We start from the raw sequence: 23998 nt of genomic DNA, 5'->3' as shown, positions 1-23998 counted from the left end.
GTTTATTACTATTCAACATCTACAGAGCATGCTACGGCTATGGGATATGGAAGAAAAGTACTTTAAATTTAGTAGATAGGTTGTTTTGCTTGGAAGGAAGCGTTATTATGTTTATTTACTTTTTTGTTATAATACCGAGTGAAGGAAAGAACTAGTCGTGCACTTGGTGGGACGCGACTCGCCTATCTACAGCTGTTGTGTTAGTGGTTGAGTGCTACTCAAAGCTTTAAATCACAACGATATCAGGGGCACTACCACTGCGCCCGTCTGAGACATAAGTTCACAACTCCCAGTCAGTTAACAGTCGCGTGGCTATAATTTTACCAGCATGCTTCTTACCCTTCAAAACCGAAATGCAGTAATGCTCACATCACTGCTTCAAGGCAGAAATAGGTAACGAGTGGACGAACTCTTCCACAAGGAGTTCTGCTGCTACTAAAGTGATTATCGATTGGGTCATAAGCATGATTTTATCACCCACGTACCAATAGTATGTGGTAATGGGCACAAAAAAGCCAAAAACAAATAAAAGATAAGGTCACGCGCAACACACACCTGTTTTATACGGAATGCAATGTTCTTTACTAGATGCGCCATGGGTTATCAACTTATCATAGATTTTTTTAAAATAAAAGTTAAATAGTTTTTATTGTGAAAAAGTGTATGATACGATAAGGTGCTAAAGTAATCAATAGTGAAAAAAAAACCAATATTACGAGGAAGATTGTACTCGTTATATTTCGCAATTTTGAATATCCTGTAGGTATTTGCTGAGTAGGTATTTAATTATAAGAAAATTTGTAATAGTATAATAACATATCAAGTAGATGATTAAAATACATACTTTAAAATGGGACTGAACATTTTTATACGATACCAAGTAACGGGACGAACAAGTCATGGCTCAGGTGGTAAGCGGTATCGCTTTGTTATTCTTTTTTTTTTTTCATAAAAGTTGCCACCGCTTTAAATTGCAAAGATCTGTGAGGCACTGCCAATGCGTCCGTCACCCTGAAGTTGACAAGTCCCTTATGCCTGTACTTTCAATAGCACCCTTACCCTTCAAAACCGAAATGCAGTAATGTTCACATTACAGTTTAGCGGCAGACATGACTACGGTGGCAGTTCCCTGGATTTCACAAGGAGCTCTACTGCTACTAAATATATTTGTTAAGTTCATAAATGATTGAATAAATGATTCCATCGACTCACGAGTCACCAGCTCTGCCTTTAAAGCATTGCATTTTGGTAACTTTCGAGATATTGCAACCTAAAGTGTTTTTTTTCTTTGTACAATGTCTAAGTATAGTCTGTCTTTTTTGAAGGTGGAATAAAATGACAGTTAATTGCGCAAAAGTGTTGCCCACTTCCAAGTAGCTAGTGATTGCAGTCGATAATTTTCTTTGTCTATCGACTGAATGTTGGTCACGCTAATGCAATAAATAGCCGAACTCTTTTTTTTAATCATCGTCAGTTATTCGTTCAACCGCTGGGAAAAGGTTCATTCGAATTGTCAATTTTTGTAAATTCACACATCTATACATATACGCTGCATTTAGGACTAAGTCTAATTGTCTAAAATAGAAAAAGGAAACATATTTCAAAGTGTTTTCATTTGAATTCAATATCAATCAAATCCGCCTGTTCTTGTTAAAATGCATATGAATAAAAATTGATTTCGATATTAGTATACAAGTGTCAAAATAAGAATGAAGAAGGCAATAACACAATTAGTAGGTAATCATTAGAACATCTGACTTCACAATTCAAACATTGGCAAAATTTAGCTTCTTTCACAATCTCTCGATAAAACTGTCGACAACAAGTACATGACTTAAAAATTTTATAACAACTGGCAACCCTGCAAATGTCATTTTAGTCCCTCTTAAAAAAAGACAGTCTATAGGTACATTTTTAATTTATCGGTTCTTATTTGCTACGATCCTTGCTTACAAAACGTTCTTTAATAGGTCTATTTTACGTAACCAAGGGGTTTTCGAGATAAAAATAAAGTGGTTCACGTCGAGAATACGTAAAAATATAATATAAAACAACTAAATATACGCAAGAAATAGTATACCAAACCAAATGAGCGCTTTATATCGGAGTAAGTCCTGTATAAACGTTCTATTTTTCAGGTACTTGTAATGTTACCTCGTATGCTATGCGTATTTGACGCCCTTCCATGCCGGACTGCCTTCCAGCAGGCACTTGCAGCCACAGCCGGTTGGACATGTATCGTGTTCTGAAAACCTGGTGAATAAGTAAGAAAAATTACCATATTTAACGTATCTAAAAATATGAGGTGAAAATTAAAAATAACAATAATATTATTTAAGTTAGCAGTGCTGACAATGCTCATAACACGAAATGTTAGTTTTGAAAAATAGTTGTCATCTAAAAAAATGAAAAAATATATAAACCTTAGAACTAGAATACCATGAGTCAGTATTGAGTTCCATAAAAGGCAGAATGATAGTTCGCTTCGCTATTTTTGGTAATTATTTCGTGGAAGGGAAGTGGAACAGTTTAAGTTAAGTGGAGCAATTTTTTTATGAGAACAGTTACACGTTTGCAACAAAAATACATATTTAAAATTAAGTTGTTAATAATTAAAAAAAACTATTAACCAAACTTACAGTCCCCTAAATGTGCTTCAAACAAAACAAAAAGTAAAAAAATGTATTGTGCTGCTCAAAGTAACTTGTTTAAGTAATTAATAGATTCAGGCGTTAATTTGCAGAAGTCCATTTAACAAAAATGGAGGTAATTTAATTTGCCATTTCGCGAACCCAGTGCAGGTTAGCTGAGCTGTGTCAGGTACATTTTTGCAGGTGTTATTTGTTGCTATAGTTGCGCTTGAGTTATTATATACTTTATTAATTGTATGCGCAAGGAGAGTGGTAAAATTAATGTATGAAAAAGAAATTCAACACAAACGCAGCTATTTTGCACTATTCAACCTTCACTGGGTTCGCGGAGTAGCAAATTAAATTACTGTTATTTTTAGCAACTTATTTACTTATTTATTGGTTCAGTAATAGCTTACACACTTAACAACAACACAAGACTAGTATATAAGTCAATTAATGCCGAAAAAATAATTGTCATAATCACTTAACCCGTCACGCACCCTATTGACGTACCATATGTCCGTAATGATTTTAGTAAAAAAAATATAAATTAAGATTTTTTAATGGTGGCTAATACACAGTTGTGCGTTCAGGTGGCGACTGACCGAAAATCTTATCGTAACGTAACATTGGCGGCGAGTACGTTACGGCATTAGCCGATTGACCTGTATCATTGCTCGTTTAGAATACAGCGTTCGGCCGTGCTCAGCATTCGCAGTTGAAATGTCGGATGACGAAGTCTGATTTTAGGTTCTGTGATTTTACTCAATCATGGTTTACTCCAAATGAAGAAAAAAGTGATTTGATTTTAAACTTGTATAAAAGCAGAAATATAGTTCATTGCGCAAAAGTAAATAAAAAAGTAAAAAAAAAAGTAAAGTAAGTGATTGCAATCGATAAATATTCTATCGACTGAGTGTTGATCACGCTTATGCAATAAATAACCGAACTTGTTATATTGAATCATCAATTGTCCATTATTCGTCCAACTACTTTTAAAATGTCAATTTTTGTAAATTCGTACTTACCTACTGACACTGCATTTAGACCTATGTCTATTAAAAATACAAATAGGAGACGTATTTTAAAGTTTTTTTTTAAATCAATATAGACAATCGAATCCGCCTGTTCTTATTTTAAATGTATATGAATAAAAATTGATTTCGATACTATTAGCCAACTGTCAAAATAAGAATAAAGAAGGCAATAACGCAATTAGTAATCATTAGAAAGTCGTAACATTGACAATTCAGACATTTTTAGCAAAATTTTACCTTCTTTTACAATCATGAATCTCAACCAGAACCCAATAATAAATAAATAATAATAAATAAATAAATAACGCACACACTCAACATAGCCCCGCACTAGGGAAACCCTGTGTCGCGGGTGCCATGGACACACATATAGACAACCACAAATTACACCCAAACTCACGAGAGAAATAAATGTAGGCCATACAAACATTTCTCCCGGCCCGGGAATCGAACCTGGGACCTCTGCGTGGCAGTCCGGCATGGTAACCGTTCGGCCACGGAGGCAGTTTAATAAGAGCAATAAAAAAGCTATAACGGATCCACTGCAACAACCGTCGTCCACACCCCCGGTTACAAGCCAATCCAGTGATCCCAGTGCAATTTACACACACCCGTCGCTAACAGAAATACCCAAACTGTATTCGGAACAAGATAAAGGTCCGTTTATTATCAATGTTTCACGACAGGAGACAACTCCCTCGTCTGGTACTACTATTCGCCCCATAATCTTTGGTCAATTTTTAATGAAAAATAAAATTAGTAATGTTGTTGAAGGCGGAATCAAAAAGGTTGGTCGGAACAGAATAGCTGTGGAATTTAAGACTAGTAAGGACGCCAATGAGTTTATCAACAATTATTTCCTACCTTTATATAAATATGAAGCTGTGATTCCGAACTACAACGTCACACGTTTAGGGCTCATCAGAGGTATACCTACTGAGTTGACAATGGAGGAGCTAGTAGAGGCTATGGTTACACCTGACTATTGTGGCGTTGTGTTAATAGCTAGAAGATTAAACCGCAAGCAGATTGATACCATTATCAATAACACACATAACTCCATAGTTACTACATGGACCTCCACTCAAACGGTCGTACTGACATTCCACGGTCAAAGTCTACCCTCAAGAATTTTCGTCTATTACACGTCTATAGTAGTAGATGCTTACCAGTTGCCCACTATACAATGTAACAACTGCTGCCGTTTCGGGCACATTAAGATCCAATGCCAATCCAAGCCTAGGTGTTACAGATGCGCCCAATCTCACCCCGGGGAGCAACACATTAACAAAAGTTAATAAACCCTTCCCCCAAATCCATCTCCCTTCACATAATAGAGGTTTACTTAACGCCGTAGCAGTAAGGATTGAAGATATCTCTTTTGTGTCAATAACTAATTTTCTTGTTTTGCAAGATCTTCGCTCCATTATATCAGTGCTCCTATACAGCAGTAACCTATGTTAAAGTTTACCACCATAATCTTCTCACCATGGCGCATGACCATCTACTGAGATCATGTCAGGTCCATAAACCGGGCAGGTAAATACTATTACGAGATTAAAAAATGTATCCCAAACAAACCCTGGTTTTTTAAACAAAAAACGTTTAGTAAACAGGCCGTATCCATCATCTGTCGCCTAAGGCTTGGGCATGCATGTACACCTGTCCATCTTGCCAAAATCAAAATAGGGGATACCTCTCTCTGTGAGTGTGGCGTTGAGGATGGCACCACATACCATGTTCTTTTTAACTTCCCTAAGCTGAACGTTACTCTCTACGATTTACTCCCTCAAGATGTCCCTCGTGCAACCAACATAAAGTGCATCCTCGAGATGTCCCAAGCCCTCCCCTTTTAAAATTTAAAAAAAAAATTTTGGCAAATAACCAATTAAAATGGTAAAATGTTTACCTTTTTTCGTTTTTTCCTTTTCTTTATTTTATCTAATTGTTTATTTATTTTTAATTTCTTATATAACCCCTATCTAAAACTACACTGCTTGCATTAACTCATTAATGTACCTAAAAAGTTTACTAACAACCCTGTTTTATTAGGCTATGCTTTGTGTTGTCCTGTGATGTTGCAACTGTGTGCTTTGTTTTAGATAAACCCGCTTCGAGTCTCACAGACAGCAGTAACGGCCAAAATTATATTTGAAAACAAGTCCACTCCTCCCGTGTAGAGGCTACCTACGTGACATTGGCGAAATTGTGAAAGACACAAAACAAGCCACTAATAAATAAAGAAGAAGAATATAAATTGTGGCGACGATGCTCCGATTTGTACTGACCTATAATTGAGATGCAACGTAACACTCAAAAGGATTCGTCAAAAAAACCGACAACCGGGTGGAGGTTAAACTCGGTTAGCTATACTGACTATACGAATGCTCACGTCGTGTTACGCTACGCAGAAATAATAGTTTGGTAAATAAAAATGTAAGAATTTGGTTATGACAAGGTTATGGTATATGTAGTAATATGTAGGTATATGTAACCCATTTTATTACAATATAGGCATCAGTATAGGCATCATCATTAACACGGTCTTCATCACTCACTTCTGAATACATTCGAACCATTTGGGTACGACGAGATAGATAGTCTTCGTCTAGTCAGACAAGTCCAGAAATATAGCATAACATCTGTGTTCATTGTCCAGTATCTACGGTAGAAATGCCACGTCCGAAGCCGTATTGATTATTTGAGATGATATTAGTTATATTTTTCCAGATTTTTGAGACACCGTGCCGCTTTAGGACGCTACGGTATCAAAATCGTTAGGGAAACCGTGCGTCTAACGATTGTACGTGTACGTGTGACGGATTAAAGAACAAGAAAACACTTACCACTTTAGCATGTGGTGGGCGTGTCCCGCGTGGCCGCAGTAGACGCACGCGCAGGCGAGGCCGCGCACGCCGAGCGCGCAGACGGCGCAGCGCAGCGCCAGGCGGCGGCACGACGAGCACACCGGCGAGCGCGCCAGGCGCCCGCACCACGCGCACTCCGCCGCCACCTCCGGCCCTAAGTGTGTCCCGTGCGTAGCGTCGTGCTTGCAGCCTACTAGCTTCATTACCTGGGGAACATTTGACGCGTACCTATTACTTAACGCAACCATGATTTTTTTCCCCATCAGTTTATGATAGTTACGAAATGTTAAAATATTTTCAAAATGAACTAAAAATGTTTCATGATCAAAAATCAAAAAAAGAACCCATCTTGTGTAATCTGATGGGTTGGCTTTATATATTTTTTTCGTTTCGAATGTGTTGCAACGTCCATGGTCTCTGCAATTTAAAGCTCTGAGCGGCACTGCAACTGCTACGGACCGTCGTGTCGCTCACCACCAGGCACACGACCTGTTCGTCCTGTCGCTTGGTATTATAAAAAACAAAAAAATGACAAAATATATAGTATGTATCGAAAGTGTACTAACCTCAGTCTTTTTGTACAGAAGTTGCCAGTGATGCAAGATATCGGCATAAACTCGCTTGAAGCAATGGTACGCGTGTACGACTTGTTCGTCAACTATACAAGCTGCTCCTCGATCGAATTTCTCTCTAGAGACTGTAGAGTCTGTGTAGAAGTTTTCAGCTTCTGAACACGAATTACTTCGGAGTGTGGGCAATGTCCACCCGTCCGCGCTGATTTCGCTAAATTGATTTACCGTGCTATAAGGAGATGTACCATTGCCCTGTAATAATTAATGTTTCTGGCCCTTTACAGGTTCCTTTATCACAGCTGATTAAGTTGGTAAAGTTATTAACCAGTTGTGTCTAATATTATTATTTTTACTATAGTTACAAAATTTGTAAATTTAAAAAGTATTTGTAAATTTAAATAATAAATTTATAAATAAATAAATAAAGTCGTTGGAAAAGTATAAAGTTTTAGTCAAATTAATTTCAAACCATAAAAAATGTAACTTAACATCTTTCTCTGCCGTGAAATGTATAAAAAAGAAAGTGTATAATGCAAAAAGGTGAAACATTAAAATTAAAAACTTACATAACTAGATGTACTGATAGTAGACAGAGAGCTGGAGTTACTCGACTCATTGAAGACCGAAAACGCACAGGCGAGCATCGCAGCCATTTGAAGATTTGACGCTTTGGCGTAGTGTGATATTCTAAAAGAAAATAAAGCAATGGATTCACACAGAATATTCTCATTTTAGATATTTTATTGATATAATTTTGTTGATAAAAATATAAAATTGTAAGATATCTATGTATAAGCTGAAAGTCTTATGAATATATGTATTCATAAGTTTATATAATGTAAGTATATATATGTTTTAAATCAAGGAAATAACACAAAATATAAAGTTCGTGAAACAAAAGAAAATTATCCGAAAGAATATTTATTAGCTATTTGTGCCCCATTGTATAGATTATTCATTCTAGTACGTACAATGATTGCAAAAGGTTGCAACAAAGTGGATGTCCCACCCAGCCCATGCTTTCTTCACTCGAGGCGAGGTGGTCTACAACGCGTGCCTTGAGTGACTGAGCAGCGAGTCCTGCAAGTCCCCAGGCATGCGCTAACTCGCTTTCCCCTTCCTCTGCGGCTATTCGTGCGTTATTCTCACACATATCTAAAAATTGAACAAACTACACTTTGAAATCGTAATATACAATGTAATTATATGCGAAACATGCACGCACTAACATTGTTTTTGTTACATCTGTTATAAAGTTCTTAAACACTTTAACGAATTATTATTATTTAACTTTACAGACACAAATATTCCTAATCCTGTCAATTATTCCATCAGGTTAAAGCAAACTGTGATGTTGAAAAAGCTATTTTCTCAGAGTCCCTCTGTAATGCCAGTATGAAAATAATATAGAAAGTAGCGCATACTTAATTTACTTAGACTAAGTAGATGAGAACACCTTACCCAAAATGTAAACATTGCTATCAAAGTACATACAAACAGGATTTTCGGCGTTGACCACATATCTTTCTGCAAGGGTCCGGTTTAGTGGGAATAAATTTGTTGCAGCATACAGGACCACACGTGGAGCTGCAATGCCTGATATACTACCGCGGCTGCGCATACTTCCAGTACGGCGTCCTGGTGTCTTCTATAAACAAATGCGAATTCATGAACTTCTAATACTTTAAAGCTTTGACAAGAAAAGGTATGAAATCAGTAATTTGTAAACACTCACCCATCTATCTTGAAAGTAAAATGTAGTTATAGAATTTGAAGGATGTCTATGATGTAGTTGAGGAAATCCTGACGCGTTTGTAGGAGACGGAGTAGTGGTAGCAAGTGGCGACACAGAGGTATAACCCGTTCCAAAAAGCGCTGGTGTTAATGACAATGAAGACATTGATCTGGGAGTTCCGGCCTCATGTTTCAAAGACAGCCTCCTAGCATTTGTTGGTCGATTGAAGACGACTAAAGTGCTAACGCAACACCACTTAGCTCCGCATGTACGAGGAAACGGAATACACGAGTCGCCGGCGTTTTCGCTTTCAGACTGACTTCTTTGACTTGATTTCATTGAGTCAGAATCGTCACTTGATTTTACTGGTATCTAAAATAATAAATACTATGTAGAATACATTCAAATGACTAACTATATGTTATATTATAATTTAATAATTCCTCATATTAAGTAACAATAAGATTCACCTCATCAATAGAAGTAGCTAATGTCTTTAGGCAGTGTAGCAGACATCTATGACCTTCTTTCTTTTTACGATAAGCCGTTCTGTTAATGGCCTGAAGTATTTTTACTGTTGTTGGCCCATCAACATTAGTCCCAGAAAGCCAAGAAAACTTTGGTATGGTTTGTTCAGATACATTCTTTGGAAATGTGACTTGAAGATTGGCTGTGTAACCATTGCGCTCAGAATGAATCTGGCAAGTCCTTGTTTCAGTGTTCATGTCTGTTACTTCAATGTTAGCCATTTCCCGAATGGATTCAAATTCTTCATCAATTGTTGTAGATTTATTTGAAAGTTTATTCTGCAAGTTAAGAAGATTATTACACAATCACATACATAAAGTGACATTTACACCCCTATAATCCAAAAACAAAATTTATGACAATAACCATACACATATTTACCATTTGAATGTCATGACCTTTATTATCACTAGATAGATCATTCATTGAACCAACAGTTGAAGTACAGCTACCAGCTGAAAAAAACAATGTAGGCATTTTCACAACTCATTACTTCACTAGTTAATTCCATTGATTTAAATTTGATTTAGTTTTAGATTTTGAACTAAAAAAGTAAAATAAGATGGGTGCTGGAAAGGTAAAATGTCTAGTCTAATTTTATTTCTTAGATAGAAAACTAGAAATCTTCAGCTTTTCCATATAAGAAATAAAATTAGACTTATGACTTGTTTTTTAAATTACTTTAACTTTCTTGTAATTTAATTCTCCTGTAAATTTCCAAATGCACGTTAGACGTTTTACCTTTCCCATGTCGATATGTAATAACAATAGTACTCACTGTCACTATTGTTATCATCACCTTCAGTGTCATCTGGCAAGTAGTGGTTGCACATCTTCAAGAGCGTAGGATGCATTGACCACACTCTTAGTGACTGGTCTCGGCCCCATGTAATAAGTTGATAATTTGACGGAGCTGTGTTTGGTCTCCATACCATTGTCTGGACAGTATCTGTATGTCCAACTAATCTGTGTGTAAGTGTACCACCCACCCAAATACCAATGACTCCAGACTGTTCAGCTCTAGGCAAACCACCCCACCCGACACCAATTGTTAAAAGTCCACTACCAAATGGTGTGTAAATAGCTCTCCAAACAGGGAAGTTAGTCATTATAATATTCTCAGGCCTTCGTGAATTGCTAATATCAAAGTACTTGATACTTCCATCATGACTAGATGTGACAAGTTGGTACTCATGATGAGGACTCCAATCCACACCATGGATCTTGCACAAATGGGCTGATATGTAATGTATGGGAGCTGAGTTTTTCCTGTAATCCCAAATTTTTATGTCTCCATCATGTGCTGTGGCTACTAAATGAGATGCTACTTTGTTCCACTGTACTTGTGAGGCTCCAGCTAAAGAATATTAAAACTAAGATTAATAATGATAGTATTTATTAGTAATGTGTGCTAAAGTACAAGTTATTGAGTACTAAATGTTGAAAATGAATCCAAAGTTTGATTTAAATAATGTGTTTGTATTTTCTTTTAACATCTGAAAAGTATATATCACACCCTTTTCACAATTTCACCCTGATAAAGAAAAAGAGACAGACAAACAGAAACAGAAAAAGCATGGGGCACTGCCGTTGACGATTTTACAATTGATGCACAGATCTAGTATTTATGAATTTTATTTTTTATATCACATAATAAAAAATTTCATTAATAAAAGTTACCCACCTACAGCACATAATGATACTACAGGTTTTCTAGCATCTCGCAAGTCCCATAAATGTGTGAAGGTGTCTATAGAACAAGTAGCAATAAGGTTGTGGTCCTGTCTGTGGAAGTGTGTGTCGCTAACAACACGAGTGTGGCCGCGCAGCGAACTTATACACGTGAGGTCGTTGCCGCTGCGCCATTCATACACATCCACTCTCTGGTTACTCTGCAACAATTATCATTGTGCTAATATGCCGGGATTTTTTTTCAAACTAGAACATACAGATGTTAGGTACAAGAGCATGTACCTAACATCAGTAAGTATTGACCAAAAACTTACTGCTATGGCACAAAGTTTCTGCCCTTGGTATGTTTGACACCACTCAGCACCAGCGGCGTCGTATTTACTTTGACGAGGGTACTTTTTTACTATGTCACCGGCGTCTTCCTCTAGATTAATTTGTTTGATGGCAAGCCACCTACGTCCCGCTAGAAGGACGTTGTTTCCCGTGTAGTCCACGGACATAGCAGATGCCTGTAATTCCCGGTATTCCCATTTTGCTATTTCTGAACTCCAGTGCACAGACATTATTCCTTGACAAAACAATCTTCAAGGTGTTTTAAATAGCATAAACACTATTCTCATAAAAGACACCAAATAGTTTGTGACACCAAACTAAACAGGCTGCAAAACCTGTCAAATATCACAATCAGCTGTTTGATTTTTTTTCTTCTTTCCATAAAGGAAAAGGCAAAGGTTTTACACCATACAGCCAAGTCTTGGCACATTATTAAATCTTTTGAGCTATGTCTTCGTTTAATTATGTTTCTGTAAATATGGCCGCCACAAAGGGGATAGGCAATTTGAGGCGGCGTGATTGGATTGGCTCGGGATTCCTTATTAGAACGGGCAGATACGGGTATTTTAGTTCGAGATTCGTATAATTTCGCGTATTAATCTTCGATTAAGGCACAATAGCACTATCCTATTCCACTTTAAACTAGATTTCACAAAATAATTGAAAGTCAAAATAAAAACGACACTTTTCCTCCAAAAGGCCCAGAGCGAATCGTCAGGTGTTTGAGTTGAGTTGTTGTTGCAGTGGGTATGATTTAGTGTTGGGCACAGACCACATTGGGTCATGGAAAAATTTCCATTTTGAGAAAATAATATTTTTCAGAAAAAAAATATATTATTCCCATGTTTTTCCTTCAATTTTCTTAGAGAATGGAAAAAATAAAGGAAAGGATCTACGGAATAACCGTATCGTACCTATCTACGGAATAACCGTACCAACCTAAACCAAAATTGTACCACACATGTGGCGGAATTAGTGTTGTACCATAATCATAGACATACAAATGTATGACTTGAATGTTGAAACTGTTTTTATGTTTGCAAATTTGTATAATTTCCTGTAATTATACAAATTACAGCGTGGCGTCGTGAGCCAAACGATACAGCACTACATTGATTTCTATTTTTTGCCGGTTGTTAAAGGGAAGTACATCAAATGACAAAACCTATGTTTGGCCATACGTTTTGAATGCTTTGGCATGAATTATAATGAAGTGGACAAAAATATTGACAGTGGGAACAATTAAGTATTGATAAAAATGCGTCGCTACAGCATTAAGTGGTGCAGCAGTAGAAAAAGCGGAAATCAACCGAATGTTACAATACACGGCATGTGTTACTATTCTGCTCAAATATCTCATGTAATTAGACTCATTTAAGTAGTTTATTCATAAGTCTTGCCGAATTTAGCTTTGGTTAGTTTAGATTGCGTGTTGTTATTGTAAACAGACATATTATCGATATTCTGTTATTAAAACAATTCACTAAGGGGTTTTTATTATTTCATTATTATTATTTTTAAGGTTTACCTACAAATGTAAAAAGAAAGAAAGAATGGTTGGAAATTATAGGACTGCCGAACATAAACATTGGATCAAATACCATCTTCGCTTGTTCGCTCCATTTTGAAGAGTTTAATTTTAATAGAACTTTGAATGTAACTAGATTACATAATAATGCAATTTCATCGTTACATTTATTGGTAAATAACTTTATATTTAATTTTGATTAAAATGACTTATTACTTGCCTAGTAATAATAGCCTAGTATTAATCATACTTTGATTACAGTAAACTATACAAATTTGCAAACATAAAAAACAGTTTCAACATTCAAGCCATACATTTGCATGTCGATATTGACTTATCTATGACTATGGTACAACACTAAATCCGCCACAATTGTGGTACAGTTTTGGTTTAGGTAGGTACTAGGTATATACGTTTATTCCGTAGATAGGGCAGCTCCTTTCCTTTATTTTTTTTTTCATCCTCTAAGGAACTTGGAAATATTCTAAGTTTTCCACATTTGACGTTGTCAACTGTCAAAAGTTGAAGATGCTGAACGAAAACGATGGAGTCAAAGGTGGTGGTGTGCCTGTTGGAGGTTTTGTCGCTGTTGTGAAAACATTTTAGATCTCGTTTTTCTCGTTAAAAGCCACGAGTTATACATTATTTCTGACTATACTTATTTCTTACTCTAAATAAAACTTCAAAAGATATATTCTATCTAAACGTGGACATAATACGAGCCTCCGAAATTATTTTTCCGGAAAAATTCCCAATATTTTAAATTTTTCGGAAAATTACCCAACAAGAATACGGTTGTGTTGTATATGATCCCTTTTCGGCCATAAAGCTAAAGGAGACATCAAAAATAATGTTATCACGAAAACTCGAGGTTTTCGGTAACGGATGCACACGTCTCATCTGCGGTAGTGTATCATCTATGGTTCTGCATCTGCATCTGCTCTAGATGTCTGTCGATCGTGTTCGATCGAATCAAAATGATTCGAACAGCACCTGTGACCCGATAACCCAGTTACTATTAGAATTTCATGAGTCATGCACGCAATATTCGACATTATCACTAGAATTTTAGATATTATTCAACAATTCACAATATTATTGTTGTCTCGTTCACTCTCAGATGAAGTCCCTACTCACGACACGGTTGGCCTTCTCACTCTTCGTTTGGGTCGAATATTTGTTCGATAGAGCATTTGTTTGGTAAAACCTTCGTTCGGTTAACGAGTCAACGGATTAACGGATTAATGAGTCTACCAATCATTCATTCATCCTTGACGTATTGTCCATTAAATGGTAATTTTGTAAGTTTAATCTGTTTTTCGGTATGCTGCGTTTATTTAAGAGTACACTAACAAATATTAAAATATTAATGAATAATAAATTAGTAATTTTGAATGCTCATAAGATTTTTGTTATGTATTGTTTTGTAACACAGTTAGTTTTCCTAGAAAGAAATTTTAGTGTCCTAAGTGTGGTTTATCAATGATACATTTAACTATAAACACATTACCCGTCAGCAGGAAAGAAAAAAAAACTAACTGTATAATTTGACACATTTAAATGCTTTAAGGAAGTATCATGAGAGACGGGTAACCCGCTAAAATATCGAACATATGATCGAATCATTTGACCCATTCAAAAACGATCGACCGACACAGGCCTAATCTGCTCATTCCACTCGGCTCGTTGAAGACCGAACTGAACATGATTAGAGCAGTCAGTGGTTGGAAGATATAATATTTCCGAACGAAAACAATACTATCAAATCAAAATTGTATTTTTATTTTATCATTGTGCATACTATCATATTGTGCTTAGAAAAGATATCTCTGTAAAATTGATTCCTTCCTAATCCTATCAGATACATTTTTTCGGTTTTCTCGTTTTGCTGTACGCTTAAACCAATCATGAAATGTTAAGTCGACAAAGAAGCTCATAGTGTCATTTGTAGCTATTGCTGGTTGTTGGCACAAACTAATATGTGGTTGCATAAAGAAGTTTTAGACTTTTGAGTAATAAAGAAATAGTTTTTTTTTTCAATCCAACACCAATTGTGGTAACTATGTCTTGAACATATCTTTCCTAGTGTATCATGGCGTTTTTCCTGGCGAGAGTGCGTCGTAACTTGCTTACCAGAGCATTTCCACGATTCGCATTGGGCGTTGTTTTTATTTATATTTATTGTGAATACCTCATTTATTATGTCACTCAGTTACCGGTAAGTATAGAAAGGAATTTTAAGTTTTATTCACATTCAGTTTATGTGAAGAATCACGCAGGCACATAAATTGGACGTAGTTAAGCAAGAAGGATCCAATCCACAACATTATCAAAAATGACACATATACCAAACGGTTCCTAAAGTTTACCCTGAAGATCGGCAAAAACGATTCAAGTAAAAAGCAAATTAAATATATTTGTTTGACACAAGATACCATCCCACATATATGGCAGATCCATATTTTTATTTGACAGTAAGAATCAAATTTTCTTGAATCCTCATTAATATTGATTGAACAAAGCAACTGGCCAAGAAAGTTTAATGACAAAAAGGAATCAATGTGTCTAGATTGTTTTTGTTAAATCCTAATTAGTTCATTACAGTAACAGGAAAAATACCAAAAAGACCCAAAACATGGATCCTTTTTGTTGAACTCAAACTGATCTCACACTCACACTCAACAAAACATTAACTATAAGAGCCATTTTGTGATATTACTAAGAAGAATCATTTTAAAGTTGAACATAAACAAGTATTTTTACACTATATTCATAGTTTTATTCAATATAACTGCCTCCATGCCGGACTGCCACGCAGAGGTCCCAGGTTCGATACCCTGGCTGGGAGAAATATTTGTATGACCTACATTTATTTCTCTTGTGAGTTTGGGTGTAACTTGTGGTTGACTATGTGTGTGTCCATGGCACCCGCAGCACAGGGTTTTCCTAGTGCGGGGCTATGTTGAGTGTGTGTGTGTGTGCTTTATACTTATACTTGATAAATACCAAAGACTAATAATGTTAACAAATGGGTCTTTACTGTGAAACGGAATCATGCTACTGCAATTAAACATATAATTTATCAAAAAGGATCCAAAGCCATATTTTCCTAAATATCTCATAAAATACTAAACTATTCACAACAAAGCATACATAATATAAAAACATAGGCCTATATAATAAACTATATATATAAACCTAATAAATACAAAAATAAAATACCTAATAAATTATACAAAACATTAGAGTTACATGAATATACAAGTTTTCAAAATAAAACAAGAGTGAGAAAACTCTTCCAAACTTCAAACTACCATATCTAAAAATTTACTGTATGTGGATTGGATCCTTTTTGTTTAACTACGTCCAATTAGTAATGACTTACGACGAGAAGGAAAAAAACAGCTTTTTTTAAACACTAAAACATGCTTTTTTAAAAGAGCCGTTTAAAGAGTGCTTATACAAACGCTTTTCAATTAGACGCTTTTTAGTTTGAAGCTTATAAAATCATGTAGAAAATTGATTAAGCACATAGACTTTTATTTCAAAAAAACTTGCAACATTGCAATTTGATTTGCATTGATAGCGAAAAGCAAGAGTAGATCACTAAAGGTTTTAAGATAAGTAAGATTATTTGTAAAACATGAGTTTTATTTTTATCCATAAAATTCACATTGATGAATTGAGTTGTTTTGATAATGTAGATGGCAGGACTTGAAAGTTGAAAAGTTGAGTGTTGACCTGACCAATACTTATGCTTAAATTGAAAAGCGAGCTTATGTGCTCATTTTGAAAAGCAAACTTTTTTAAGTGCTTTTCGTTTAAACACCCTCCTCTACCTACAACTTCGTACACTTTGAAGTTTAATTTTTTTCCATGAGTTAAGACATGATATAATTAAAACGTGAATTAATATATAATAATAAATGTAGTTTATAGGATTTTTTTTACTAAAAAAGTACAATACTGTTTTTGACATATCTATCTGTGTCAGTATTAATAATTTCCAGGCTCTGAGCAATAAATGATTTATAAAAATAGTAATAATAATAGATCATATTATTATCTATATTATATTCTTTATTTCCATAAATTAGTCCAATAATTACATTATGTCTCAGTCAATACATGATAAAAATAATAAAATTTGAAATTAAATTGTATTATTAAGTTTATTGATTGAAGGTATCATGATGTTTTACTACTGTTATATTCAATTATTTTTGTGAAATTACTCCACTAGTTTGTTAGAATTATTAAGACAAAGGTTAAAGATTTAAAAATCCTTTGATGGATCAAACTGGACTTGAACCAATAAACTCGCTATTCCGTGGCTGAAGATTAATAAATAATTAGAGTAATTTTTTCGTCATTGTATTTTTAAATGAACCTGATATTATGTCATAAGACTTGAATTTGACATGTGAGACTTGGAAACTATTTTGACATTATGTACCATTGATAACCCAACAAACCATGTCTATAATTGTAGATCGTTTTTCCTTTCTAGTGTGATTGGCCAGCATTAAAAGAGGAGCCAGTAGAAGAGCCTGTATATGCAATGGTGCTGGCTGACACACATTTACTAGGCTCTCGGCAAGGCCACTGGCTGGACAAATGGCGAAGGGAATGGCAGATGCATAGAGCATTCCAGACAGCCATGACTTTACATAGACCAGAAACTGTGTTTGTTTTAGGTAAGATCCTGTCTGAAGTAAGATCCTACATTGGTGGAACTGGGAATCAAATTTGAATGAACAATATCATAATAAAACTGTAAAAATAAATAAAAAACAAAATTACATATTGCATGTAATGTAACCAATCATTTCCAAGTACAGCTATGATTAGACAAAACTGACTTTTCTGTTCTTCTAGGTGATCTTTTTGATGAAGGCAAATGGTGTTCAGAGAGTGAATTCAATGACTATGTAGACAGGTTCCATAAATTGTTCAAAGTTCCTGAAGGTACTTCCATGCATGTAGTGGTTGGCAACCATGATATAGGCTTTCACTACAGGTAAGTTTAGAATTACAAACAGTCTGGATTATTCTTATTTTTGGATAACTAACCCCTTAGTGATGGATTTTAATATTTTTTGAAGTAAGAAGCTCACAAGAGAAGTCATAGCAGCTGGTCCTGTAGAAGGGGACAAGTTTCGCAGGTATAATTGAAAATGCCTATTGTGTGTTATACCTCATTATAATGAGCTAGCTGATATAATCAAAGTGAGCGAATAACATCAGTTCAAACAGGCCCTTATTTAGTCATATTTTCTATCTGTCTAATATTAACGTCAGTCTACAAAAAGGATTACCCCGAAACTGGCGCGGCGATTTGAGATTAAGCTGGACGCACCTCCAGTAAAATTAGTGAGCATAAGAGCCAATCACTTTGTCCTAATCAACTCTATGGCTATGGAAGGAGATGGCTGTCGACTCTGTACTAGAGCTATGAAGAAAATAGACCGGATTGCAGGTAAGACTAATAACGTTGCAGTAGTAGCATAGTATAATAAGACGAGAACTTAAAAATACAAACGTGGCTACGCAACTTGTATGTCTGTGTGTGCGCCCGCCGCGCGCCATGAACGGATATACAGAATTGCATAATCTCACGGCAGTGTTGGGCGTTAATCGATTAAATTTCAATCATAAATTGAATTGACTAAAAAACTAATTGCAATTGATTTAATTGCAATTAAAATCAATTGCAATTAAAATCAAGCGCAACTTCGCAATTAATTTTAATTGCAATTGATTTTGATTCAATTGATTTTAATTGCAATTAAATTAATTGCTATTAATTTTTTTAATTGTTCATTTCTAAATCCAAAATGCACGAGCACGATTTTTCAAATAATGGGGTGTGAGTGGGAAGTGGGAGGGGAGTGGGCGGGGAGTGAGTGAGGAGAGAGTGAGTCAGTGGGGTGATCTCGTAACGAATATGGCACTCTACTCTAAAGGCTTCGTTAAACAGAACGCGTACTTAACGCTGCGTAGTAGCGTTATAGCGCAGCGTTATAACGTCGCGTTTTTTTCATGTCACACAGATTGTATATATTAGCCCAACGCTCCCAACGTAACGTACCATTCGCCAAAGCGTTGTGCAGATCGATAGCAGAGTGTGAAAAGTTTGTTCGTTTTGGAGATGTCGAGTGATTCAGATGTGGAAGAATTATTACTTTTATATGCTTTATCACGGTCACAGAGAAAAAGAGTATGGGTTTCGTATTATATAAGCATGGGTGTATTCTAACTAATTCTATTAAATTTTCGGTCATTTTAACACGTATTCACTCGGACGCTAAAACAAAATTTGTAAAAAAATACAACGCCCAACGCTATAGCGTCCTAACGCCGCGACAGAGCGTTGCGTACTGCTAGCGCTGGCGCTCTGTTTGACGGTATTTTACCATAGTAGTACAACACATCTTAGCGTCATAGCGCGGCGTCAAGTTAGCGCTCTGACGCGCGCTAGTAACGCGTTCTGTTTGACAAAGCCTTAAATCTAGTCTGGCACGATTTTTCAAATGGCAAGTTGGGTATCTTTTACGAGGTATTTGGGGGTGCTCATTACGAATATAGCATTTATTTCTAAATCCAAGATGGCTTCCTACTCACTTCCCACTCACTCCCCACTCACTCTCCACTCCCAATTATTTGAACAATTGTGCCCGCCATCTTGGATTTAGAAATGAGTGCCATATTCGTTACGAGAGCACCCCAAATACTATACTGCCCATGCTATATTCAGCAACGGAGGCACTCACTCACTCAGTCCTCACTCACTCACCACTCACTCCCCACTCACTCACTCACTCGCTCTATAAATTTATCATAATTGTCAGTTTTAATTGTTAATTAAAAACATTGTAAAGATTGAAAATTGATCAATTGTTAATTGTAGATATACGCGATTAACAATTGATTAATTGTTAGTTACGAGAACAGCAATTAACAATTCATTAATTGTTAGTTGCGAGAACAGCAACTAACAATTAATAAATTGTTAATTGCTGTTTCGCAATTGACAATTAATTAATTATCAATCTTTAATTGCCTGAACAATTAAATTTTGCCCAACACTGTCTCACGGTGCACTGACGTTGCATAACGCGGGTCTTCATACTATTACGCACCATTCATTACAGAATTTGTAGCGTTTGCTGTGTTTAAAAAATGACATGAACTAGTAGATGTGTTTGTTGTTGTGTTTGGTGGTTTGAACAAGGTGACTCGAAATTCAAAATTGTTCAGTATTTTATTTTTATTTCATAATCATACTCCTGCAATCCGCAATGTTGTTAATAAAAACATCAGTACATAAGTACTGCATTTAACAAAGGTTATTTTAATGCACAAGAATACAGAGATAAAAGTCCTAATTTTTCAAATCATTTGTACAACTGAAATAATAAAGTGACAACCCTACGTTCCGAGCGAAATGTAAGCATTGATACGCTGTAGTACAAGTATATCAACCTCTAAATGTCGATAACACTTAACTTTTTTTATTTCAATTTTTTTTTCTTAGTACGGAGTTCCAAATTAGAAAAAAAAATCCGAAAATAGTTTTTATTTAACCTTAATGTCACGTATTTATCAAACTGCCCTCGTACGTCGGCCTTGGTATACCTGGTGGTAAGACACCTGATCAGTTGGTGTGCTATTCAAAACTTCAATTCCAAAGTTTTGAGGGGCACTGCCAACTGAGACCTAAAATCCCAAGTGCCTGTAGTGTCATCAACACCCTTCATAACCGGAACACGGTAATGCTCATATAACTGCTTGCCTACTCGTATATCACTATATCTACTAATTTCGATTCTGTTACAGATATTTTAAAATGCAGTAATGGATCTCCCTTGTGCAAAGGAGATGTAAGGCTAGAAAACTATACAAGGCCTATAATTATGCAGGTGAATACGCCTTTATAATGTTTTTATTGAAATGCTTGAAAATTACTTCCACTTGTATTCATATCAATGCAATGTTATAATTATCAATAAGTAGGATATCAGTGACTATAACTCTTTCTTTTCAGCACTATCCTTTCTACAGAGAATCTGATAGTATATGCACAGAATCAGATGCAGCTCCTTTGCCGGAAAGAAATAATTTATTCGAAGAGCGCTGGGACTGCCTTTCTAAAGAGTCTACTGAGTATTTAGTTGAGAATCTGTTACCCCGTGCGGTGTTCGGCGCACACACGCACCATAGCTGTAGAGTAAGGCACAGCTTCAAGCCGACCACCAATCATAAGATTGAATTTGTTGAATACACTGTACCGTCATTTTCGTGGAGAAATAGGTTGGATCCCAAGTATTATTTAGTAAGTATAGTGTAAGTAAAAAATGTTATTTTTTATTAACCTGACGCCACAGTATTTCAATAATTAAAACGTACAACTTTTGCCGCTAAACTATAATTTTTGAAAAATTTCTATGCAAATCTGTGTCTGTTCCATTGATTTGCATGGGAAGTCCAACAAATCCAAAGGATCTTGAATAAGTCTGTTTTTTAATGATGCAATCAATCAGTCAAAAATGGATTTTAATTCAAGAAATTATATTCAACCACGCTCCATGATCTACAATTTACTTTTAAAACATCGCCTTGGTTTTTTTTATGATACTAAGTGATGTGCGCCTGATGGTAAACGACACGCCTGTCTATAACAGTTAAAGTGCCAGCGTTTAAAATCGCAAAGATCTGAGGTGAGCTGCCTCTGGATCCATCACCCTGGGACATAAGTTGAAAAGTCTCAAGTGCCTGTAATTTAACCAGCACTCTTACCCTTCAAAACCGGAACGCAGTAATGCTCACATTACTGCTTGGTGGCAGAAATAGGTAAGGTGGCAGTACTTCCCTGGATGAACTCTTTCACAAGGAGTTCTAGTGCTACCAATAAAAGTACGCTGTACTTGCTTGTACCCAGGTAACAGTGAGCCCCGCAGAGATACAAGTGTCAAAATGCGGGCTGCCGCGTGAGTGGACAATGCAGGTGACCGCTGTCCTAATGTTGATGGTGTTACTGCTTTTCCTAAGATATTATGGCACTGGAAATTACTTCAACTATAAACTTTTGTAAGTACATACAACTCTTATTTGAGCGCTTTAAGCAATTTAACTCACACTTGAATCATGCGCTCCAAATCATTGTGGGTTTTTAGACTTTGTTCATAACGGTTTCTCAAGTCAGAGAAAAAAATCATGGGTAACGTAAAATATGGCGAGCCTGGCATGTCAAGTGTAAAGATTTATTATGTATAAAAATAGGTGAACATTTTACGTTATTTGCATAGTGTTGCTGTTTATCTAAATAAGTGTGCCAATTTCATGTGAAAACTGACATGTTACTTCCAAACCCTGTATTGGCGGCGTATTTAATTTTGATATTGTCTGTGAAATAAGTTAGTTTTTTTTAATGATACAACAACGCGTGGGTAAAAGTCTAACTTATCAATTTTTGTGTTAATTATTTTTTTTTCATTTAGTAATGAAATGGTCATAGTTGACATAAAGAAAGAAGTAAAATAATTGTAGTGCCAGTCAACCACACCAATTACCTGTTCTCAAATTAGTAAATTACTCGTATTAGGAGTACCAGAGCAACGAAATTAACTCCGGGACACTACCCAGAGCACGCCGACAGGGACCAAATGGGAAAAGTTTCCCAATTTCGTCCTACCGGGAACCGAATCCAATCCCTCTTCATGTAGCACCCACAGTGTTAACCGCTGGGCCACAGAGGTCGTATAAATAATAAATAGTATCTCATGAGAAATTCTGTTCTATTTATTTACTCATATATTATTTTTGTTACAGAGTCGGGAAAAAGATGTAGCAAAAAAGACTGTCATGGCTGCATATGTAGGTTGTATATTTGTATGGTTGTATTTGTAGGTTGATTATTTATTAATTACATAATCGAACAAAATATTTTGTGATGGACCAGCTGACGTTCAATGAATCTTTGTTACTGTTCATATCAAATTAATCTTTTATTTTGTGTACATACTGTGATTGTAGCGCAAAATCTCACACGTACTGCAGTGTATAAACACTACAGTACTACAGTGATGAATGACTTATTGTTTTCAATACTATTTTTAATTTTTATTATGGACTAAACTAAGAATGTGTAAAATTAGGGTACGTATAAGTACAATGCACACACATCATTGAGGTTAGTAGCGCAAAAGTGGTGTAACTCCATGAAAAGCGTATGTAGAAGATGAGGGATTTAAAATGAGTTAATTTCATTTTAGCAATATAAAAAATCAATAATAATAGTTAGCCTGTGTACAGTCCCACTGCTGGGCACAATTCTCCTCTCATATTGAGAGGGCTTGGGCTATAGTTGCCATGCGGGCCCAGTGCGTATTGGGAACTCCACACACATAATTACATTGTTTTGCAGATATGCGCACGTTGGTGCATGGTGTTGACACTAAACACCTGTGAGACGATTTAAAGTGTAATTCGCATAATGACCAACATAATAGTTATTAAATATTTTTTATAAATTAAAATAGCATCTAAATATATAATAATTATGTACTTTAATATCATTTAAAGTAATATTGTTAAAAATAATTCAATGTGGGTTACACCACTTTTGCGCTGTCCTTCACCTAACTGTCGCATGTGACACTTTTGTTGTAAGCGAGTAAAATATATGATCTTACTTAGTTTGAAAAAAAAAACGAACATTCTACACTAATCGTCTACCTTTTTAACCCCCGAATAAAAACAAGGAGAGTTATAAGTTTGAAACCTTTGTCTGTGTTTCTGTCTGCGGCTTTGTAGCTCCCAAACGAATGAACTAATCTCAAGACTTTTTAAGGCTAATTTAATTGGGGTGATTATCAGCTATGTTTGATGAACATCTGTTCACCTGTTTAAAGATCATCAGCTCTTTTCTTAGTGTAGGTGACCACTTTTCGTTACATTGGAGCGGTGAAATAGCTTTAAAACAAAAAGTAGGAGGTTCTCAATTCGACTTTTTTTTGTATGTATATTACGCGATAACTCCTGTAAAATTTGTTAACCGATTTTGATAATTCT

At 35.7% G+C, this 23998-nt stretch overlaps 2 protein-coding genes across 7 annotated transcripts; one reads left to right on the top strand and one right to left on the bottom strand.

Moving 5' to 3' along the window:
* Positions 1–1352: 1352 nt before the first annotated feature.
* LOC113236042 (GATOR complex protein WDR59) lies at positions 1353–11720 on the bottom strand. 3 transcript variants are annotated; one of them, XM_026472003.1, is made up of 12 exons: positions 11379–11720; positions 11057–11264; positions 10151–10729; positions 9754–9827; positions 9315–9650; positions 8845–9216; positions 8571–8757; positions 8081–8264; positions 7676–7796; positions 7104–7361; positions 6517–6743; positions 1353–2253 (listed from the first exon to the last, which is right to left on the bottom strand). In XM_026472003.1, exons 1-12 carry the CDS (start codon positions 11625–11627, stop codon positions 2163–2165), a joined length of 2886 nt encoding a protein of 961 aa, XP_026327788.1. In that variant the 5' UTR covers positions 11628–11720; the 3' UTR covers positions 1353–2162. The 3 variants fall into 3 exon arrangements, with proteins under 3 accessions (XP_026327788.1, XP_026327810.1, XP_026327799.1); XM_026472025.1 differs by having other exon boundaries at positions 8604–8757; XM_026472014.1 differs by having other exon boundaries at positions 8571–8754.
* Positions 11721–14848: 3128 nt separating this feature from the next.
* On the top strand, positions 14849–23102 carry LOC113234776 (metallophosphoesterase 1-like). Of its 4 annotated transcripts, XM_026470258.1 has the most exons (10): positions 14849–15143; positions 17436–17622; positions 17804–17945; positions 18031–18090; positions 18238–18404; positions 20765–20847; positions 20973–21260; positions 21867–22015; positions 22530–22681; positions 22757–23102. In XM_026470258.1, exons 1-9 carry the CDS (start codon positions 15018–15020, stop codon positions 22648–22650), a joined length of 1323 nt encoding a protein of 440 aa, XP_026326043.1. In that variant the 5' UTR covers positions 14849–15017; the 3' UTR covers positions 22651–22681; positions 22757–23102. The 4 variants fall into 4 exon arrangements, with proteins under 4 accessions (XP_026326043.1, XP_026326052.1, XP_026326059.1 ...); XM_026470267.1 differs by lacking the exon at positions 18031–18090; XM_026470274.1 differs by lacking the exon at positions 22530–22681 and having other exon boundaries at positions 22757–23099.
* Positions 23103–23998: the final 896 nt, after the last annotated feature.

The sequence above is a fragment of the Hyposmocoma kahamanoa genome, unplaced genomic scaffold, assembly GCF_003589595.1.
Source record: "Hyposmocoma kahamanoa isolate Upper Pololo Valley unplaced genomic scaffold, ASM358959v1 102, whole genome shotgun sequence".
Taxonomy (NCBI): domain Eukaryota; kingdom Metazoa; phylum Arthropoda; class Insecta; order Lepidoptera; family Cosmopterigidae; genus Hyposmocoma; species Hyposmocoma kahamanoa.
This window is presented reverse-complemented; position numbering and strand designations above follow the sequence as displayed.